The sequence below is a fragment of the Salminus brasiliensis genome, chromosome 15 (assembly GCF_030463535.1).
Source record: "Salminus brasiliensis chromosome 15, fSalBra1.hap2, whole genome shotgun sequence".
NCBI classification, from domain to species: domain Eukaryota; kingdom Metazoa; phylum Chordata; class Actinopteri; order Characiformes; family Bryconidae; genus Salminus; species Salminus brasiliensis.
In genome coordinates this window covers 35,690,426-35,697,925 of record NC_132892.1, presented here as the reverse complement: position 1 = coordinate 35,697,925, position 7,500 = coordinate 35,690,426, and the positions used below count along the sequence as shown (strand labels likewise).

The 7,500-nt window shown below is 43.5% G+C and overlaps 1 protein-coding gene across 1 annotated transcript in view; it reads right to left on the bottom strand.

The window, feature by feature from the left end:
* The window catches only part of LOC140536214 (SEC14-like protein 5), a 21,662-nt gene that overhangs the window by 12,189 nt on the left and 1,973 nt on the right, over positions 1-7,500 (bottom strand). Inside the window, exons 3-8 of the mRNA XM_072657925.1 lie at positions 7,432-7,500; positions 5,505-5,654; positions 4,770-4,901; positions 2,979-3,107; positions 2,653-2,833; positions 2,392-2,504 (exon numbers count right to left, since the gene is read on the bottom strand). Of these exons, the coding sequence (XP_072514026.1) occupies positions 2,392-2,504; positions 2,653-2,833; positions 2,979-3,107; positions 4,770-4,901; positions 5,505-5,654; positions 7,432-7,494 (768 nt within the window). The 5' untranslated portion in view covers positions 7,495-7,500. The remainder of the gene's footprint in view (positions 1-2,391; positions 2,505-2,652; positions 2,834-2,978; positions 3,108-4,769; positions 4,902-5,504; positions 5,655-7,431) is intronic.

The following is a 7,500-nucleotide window of genomic DNA, read 5'->3' as shown; positions in this document are numbered from 1 at the left end:
CAGGCCTATAGCTACAGTGATAATACTACAAGCCTATAGCTACAGTGATAATACTACGGGCCTATAGCTACAGTGCTAATACTACAAGCCTATAGCTACAGTGATAATACTACGGGCCTATAGCTACAGTGCTAATACTACAAGCCTATAGCTACAGTGATAATACTACGGGCCTATAGCTACAGTGCTAATACTACAAGCCTATAGCTACAGTGCTAATACTACAGGCCTACAGCTACAGTGCTAATACTACAGGCCTACAGCTACAGTGCTAATACTACAAGCCTATAGTTACAGTGATAATACTACAGGCCTACAGCTACAGTGCTAATACTACAGGCCTATAGCTACAGTGATAATACTACAGGCCTATAGCTACAGTGCTAATACTACAGGCCTACAGCTACAGTGCTAATACTACAGGCCTATAGCTACAGTGCTAATACTACAGGCCTATAGCTACAGTGCTAATACTACAAGCCTATAGCTACAGTGCTAATACTACAGGCCTACAGCTACAGTGCTAATACTACAGGCCTATAGCTACAGTGCTAATACTACAAGCCTATAGCTACAGTGCTAATACTACAGGCCTACAGCTACAGTGCTAATACTACAAGCATATAGCTACAGTGCTAATACTACAAGCATATAGTTACAGTGCTAATACTACAGGCCTGTAGCTACAGTGCTAATACTACAAGCCTATAGCTACAGTGCTAATACTACAGGCCTACAGCTACAGTGCTAATACTACAGGCCTATAGCTACAGTGCTAATACTACAAGCCTATAGCTACAGTGCTAATACTACAAGCCTATAGCTACAGTGCTAATACTACAAGCATATAGCTACAGTGCTAATACTACAGGCCTGTAGCTACAGTGCTAATACTACAAGCATATAGCTACAGTGCTAATACTACAGGCCTATAGCTACAGTGCTAATACTACAGGCCTATAGCTACAGTGCTAATACTACAAGCATATAGCTACAGTGCTAATACTACAGGCCTATAGCTACAGTGCTAATACTACAGGCCTATAGCTACAGTGCTAATACTACAGGCCTACAGCTACAGTGATAATACTACAGGCCTATAGCTACAGTGATAATACTACAGGCCTATAGCTACAGTGATAATACTACAGGCCTATAGCTACAGTGATAATACTACAGGCCTACAGCTACAGTGATAATACTACAGGCCTATAGCTACAGTGCTAATACTACAGGCCTATAGCTACAGTGCTAATACTACAAGCATATAGCTACAGTGCTAATACTACAGGCCTATAGCTACAGTGCTAATACTACAGGCCTATAGCTACAGTGCTAATACTACAGGCCTACAGCTACAGTGATAATACTACAGGCCTATAGCTACAGTGATAATACTACAGGCCTACAGCTACAGTGATAATACTACAGGCCTATAGCTACAGTGCTAATACTACAGGCCTATAGCTACAGTGCTAATACTACAAGCCTATAGCTACAGTGCTAATACTACAGGCCTATAGCTACAGTGCTAATACTACAGGCCTACAGCTACAGTGATAATACTACAGGCCTACAGCTACAGTGATAATACTACAAGCCTATAGCTACAGTGCTAATACTACAGGCCTATAGCTACAGTGCTAATACTACAGGCCTATAGCTACAGTGCTAATACTACAAGCCTATAGCTACAGTGATAATACTACAGGCCTATAGTTACAGTGATAATACTACAGGCCTATAGCTACAGTGCTAATACTACAGGCCTATAGCTACAGTGCTAATACTACAGGCCTATAGCTACAGTGCTAATACTACAGGCCTACAGCTACAGTGCTAATACTACAGGCCTATAGCTACAGTGATAATACTACAGGCCTACAGCTACAGTGATAATACTACAGGCCTATAGCTACAGTGCTAATACTACAGGCCTACAGCTACAGTGCTAATACTACAGGCCTGTAGCTACAGTGCTAATACTACAAGCCTACAGCTACAGTGCTAATACTACAGGCCTACAGCTACAGTGCTAATACTACAGGCCTGTAGCTACAGTGCTAATACTACTCACTGTAGAAGCTCATGTTGTTGTGCTGCACTTTATTTATTTTTATTTACAGTTTAATTAATGATCTGTTTAAATGTTTTTCTCTAGTAATAATAATAATAATAATAATAACAATAATAATAACAATAATAATAATAATAATAATAATAATAACAATAATAATAATAATAATAACAATAATAGTAATAATAATTGTATTACTGTATTTTAAAACATTTGAATGTATTTGTTAATTTTGTGTTTACAGTCCCTAACTTATTATTTATTAATTAATTTATATTTATGAAGCGTGTGTGTGTGTGTGTGTGTGTGTGTACCTTTCCTCTGTGTGTTTGCTGCAGTGAGGCTCTTAGTTGAATTAAGCAGCTCTCCTGCATCGGGGTCAGCTGACCCAGAAACCGCTCGATGTAGTCAGCATCCAACTTATCAGCTGCACACACACACACACACACACACACACACGGTGCATATAAAGTCTATGAAGTAGCTAAAACACACTGGTTAACTTCATATATATTTGTGTGTGTGTGTGTGTGTGTGTGTGTGTGTGTGTGAGTGTGTGTGTGTGTGTATGTTACCCTCAGCTGGATCTGTGCTGCTGGGTCGGAGGCAGGTGTCTGTGTCGGGGCTGTTGGCAGTGTGGAGGTCCAGGGTGGAGAGAGGGGTGGAGGTCTGAGGAGGAGGAGGAGTCCAGCGGGGGATTTCAGTAAGACCCTCAGAGATCAGCTCAGACAGGTAGTGCTCTATTATCTCCTTACCCTGCACACACACACACACACACACACACACACACAGAACACTGTCTGAAATGTACACACACCCTATACATACCTTCACACACACATTCACTTGAGCACAGTAACACACACACACACACAGGCAGAGGCAGTAGTGGAGTGTGTACCCGTTTGATGTTGGCGGTGTACTGCTTCATGGCGATCCTCTCCACCGTGCTCTCAAACCCGAAGAATGATCTGATGTCTAAAGAGGCAGACTGCTCAAAACACGTCCAGTTCTCGTTCTCAGGGTGGACCTACAGAACCCACAATACACACACACATACATACATACACACATACACATACATACAGCAGTGTTACAGCAGCGTTACAGCAGCGTTACAGCAGCGTTACAGCAGCGTTATAGCACTGTTACAACAGCGTTACAGCAGTGTTACAGCACTGTTACAACAGCGTTACAGCAGTGTTACAGCACTGTTACAACAGCGTTACAGCAGTGTTACAGCAGCGTTATAGCACTGTTATAACAGCGTTACAGCAGTGTTACAGCACTGTTACAACAGCGTTATAGCAGTGTTACAGCACTGTTACAACAGCGTTATAGCAGTGTTACAGCACTGTTACAACAGCGTTATAGCAGTGTTACAGCACTGTTACAACAGTGTTATAGCAGTGTTACAGCAGCGTTATAGCACTGTTACAACAGCGTTACAGCAGTGTTACAGCACTGTTACAACAGCGTTATAGCAGCGTTACAGCACTGTTACAACAGCGTTACAGCACTGTTACAACAGCGTTACAGCACTGTTACAACAGCGTTACAGCACTGTTACAGCAGTTACAGCACTGTTACAGCACTGTTACAGCAGTGTTACAGCAGTTACAGCACTGTTACAACAGCATTACAGCACTGTTATAACAGCGTTATAGCAGCATTATAGCAGTGTAACAGCAGTGTTACAGCAGCGTTACAGCACTGTTACAGCAGCGTTACAGCAGTTACAGCACTGTTACAACAGCATTACAGCACTGTTACAGCAGCGTTACAGCAGTTACAGCACTGTTACAACAGCATTATAGCAGTGTTACAGCACTGTTACAGCAGTTACAGCACTGTTACAACAGCGTTACAGCACTGTTACAGCAGTTACAGCACTGTTACAACAGCGTTACAGCACTGTTACAACAGTGTTATAGCAGCATTATAGCAGTGTAACAGCAGTGTTACAGTAGTGTTACAGTAGTGTTACAGCAGTGTTACAGCAGCGTTACAGCACTGTTACAGCAGTTACAGCACTGTTACAGCAGTTACAGCACTGTTACAACAGCGTTACAGCACTTACAACAGCGTTACAGCAGTGTTACAGCAGTTACAGCACTGTTACAACAGCATTATAGCAGTGTTACAGCAGTTACAGCACTGTTACAACAGCGTTATAGCAGTGTTACAGCAATGTTACAGCAGTTACAGCACTGTCACAACAGCGTTACGGCACTGTTACAGCAGTTACAGCACTGTTACAACAGCGTTACAGCAGCGTTACAGCACTGTTACAACAGCAGTTACAGCACTGTTACAACAGTGTTATAGCAGCATTATAGCAGTGTAACAGCAGTGTTACAGTAGTGTTACAGCAGTGTTACAGCAGCATTACAGCACTGTTACAACAGCGTTATAGCAGTGTTACAACAGCATTATAGCAGCATTACGGCAGTGTTACAGCAGCGTTACAGCAGTGTTACAACAGCGTTATAGCAGTGTTACAACAGCGTTATAGGAGCGTTACAGCACTGTTACAGCATCGTTACAGCAGCGTTATAGCACTGTTACAACAGCGTTATAGGAGCGTTACAGCAACATTATAGCAGTGTTACAGCAGTGTTACAGCAGTGTTACAGCAGTGTTACAACAGCGTTCATGTACCGATGATATTACACACACTGGTGTAACTCACGCTGTAAAGGCATGTCTCCAACACCGTCACTCTGCTGCTGAAAGTTTCGTTGTGAGCTTCGATGAGTAAAGTGCGTTCTCTCCAGTTTAGAGTGTTCTTCTGGATGAAGTACACCACCTCCACCCCAGCTATCTACAACACACACATATATATATATATATACACACACTTTGTGTTACTGTACTTACATTGAAAACTTGAACCCTGGGACCACACAACAATCTCGGAACACAGCATCCTAGTGAATTCACACCCTGGGAACAAAGGGCCCTTAAAACTAGGAATATCCTGATCCAATCCAGTGGATTAGGATAGTGGCCAATCTAGGCATATTTGAATGGATTAAGTATTAAGTCTGATCCCGTTCCGATCCTTTGTTTTTACTGCTGTGTTCTAGCAGAGCTCCCTCTGATGGCCTCTAGGCTTCATTAACAGACATTATTCCCAGCCTGCACTAGAGAGGAGCGTTCTCAGAGTGGAACTACTACTACTACTACTACAGTTCACAGCTTCTGGGGTTCTAGAGGTTCTGGGGTTTTCCTCCTGCCACCGGAACATGTGTGTAAAGACACTCCCAGCCTGTTTTACTGATGAATTACAGCAGGTTAGAAACTATATTGGAAATGCTCTGTTTTACCAGTGGGAGAACCTCACTGCTTTGCCTGGTTCTAAACCAGCAGGCTTGTCAGCAGACTGAACTGTACTATACTGCTTTGATTGTGTGTGAGTTCGGACCTTTTTGAGGAGCCGGGGGGCGTCGACGCTGAGTTTACAGCTGCGCTGGACAGTGTGTATGGCTCCATCCTCACTCCAGACATCGCTAAGAACCTCGCTGCCCAGAAACACCGGAATCAGGGGGCAGGTGGGGAACCGCCGCTCATACGCCTGGAGAACACAGGTTTACATACACTCATTAGAAAGGCAAGGCGATGTAGACACATAGTTAGCGCACCGCTATTGCTTTACCTACACACACATATACATTCCCACCAAATGAATAGGAACACCAGTACACCAGTGCAGTTATCAAAGCATCCAAGCCAGAGAAGCATCTCAGAAAGAACAGCACCTCCAACCTGGAGGAGGATGATCCACAACATAAAGAATGGAGGTGGGTTTGAGAGCTACGTCAGGCCCTGCCCAGTGTTAGTAGTGCTGGGTGAGTGTATATATGACCCTGACATTCTTTTATGCTTAGAACCAGAACTAGAGAACCGCCCCATGTGTTACAAACACCATATATACCCCATACATACCACCCTGTTATATGACACACACACACAAACACACACTCACATAAACACACACACTCCTAAGTCCAGGATGAACTGTTCTGATCCCTCATGCCGTCCAGTGGGATCATACTGGAGACAACATTCACATCCTCCCGGAAGACCGTTACCATGGAAACCACCCCTCATGTCGCCACGGTTGCAGTAGACAACTTCTTCAACGTTTGCTATCATGTCTTGTGTGTGTGTGTGTGTGTCTGTGTGTACCCCATAAAGGGTAACCTGAAACTGGGCCAGCGATATAATTAGAACACAAGAAACTTGATACACACACACACACACACACACACACACACACAAAGATGTATATCACTCAGTCGGGCAACAACACACAGTATTGAGCTGGCACACACACACACACACACACACAGCCAAACAAAGAGTGCATACATTCTACTGGTGTAATACCACAGCGAGTGGGAGACACACACACACACACACACACACACAATGGTGTGCAAGTGGAACAGGCTGCTTCACGGAGCTGAAACTGGAGACAGGGTTTAATTAACACACTCACAAACTAATTTAATTAACACAAAAAAAACACTCACACATACACACTCACACACAGTGAAAGCTGAATAAATAGAGATTTTAATATTTGATTGTTTATCTAAAGCCTGATTGGTGTTTATCAGCTGTCAATCACACACACGTATCCTCCCCTTTGCTTCTGCAGACAGTCTGCAGACGTGTGCAGGGTTATAACCGTGTTAAACAGGCTCATATGTGTGTGTCCCTTCACTGAAAACAGAGATATGGTCACTCCAGCAGTTGGATCAGATGTTTCTAAGATGACGATCAGAACACATTCGATCAGGTGTGTCTATTCAACTTCCATTGAAAGTTAAGAAGGTGTTGTCCTTCTCCTGTAAAGCTGCTGTTCTGGAGATGCAAGGTTTTTGCAGGACAGAGATGATCTTTACATACACATATATATATATAGACACTGTGTAATGTATGTGTGTGTGTGTGTGTGTGTGTGTGCGTGTGTGAAGGGCAGGACTGTGTAAAGGAGTAGGGCGAATAGCAGTCATTTCAGACATTACTGCTACCCCCACACAGACTCTCTCACACACACACAACAGAGCTAACACACACACACACACACACACACACACACACACACACACACACACACGTTGTAACACACACACATTCTAACACACTGCAAATACTTGCTCTCACATACGGTACAAGTACGTCTCTCTCTCTCTCTCTCTTTCTGTACTGCAGTGTTGGAAAATTTGGAGGTTCAGTGCTTGTGGTTCTGGTTGTGGTTCTGGTAGAGGTTCTGGTCGTGGTTTAGGGTTAGAGGATGATCAGATGAGCAGACAGAGTGAGGTGTAGAACACACTGTTACTCACCGCCATCACCATCTCAAACGGCTGTTTGTAAACCCTCACCGGAGAGCAGTACTTCTGCACCATCCTCGA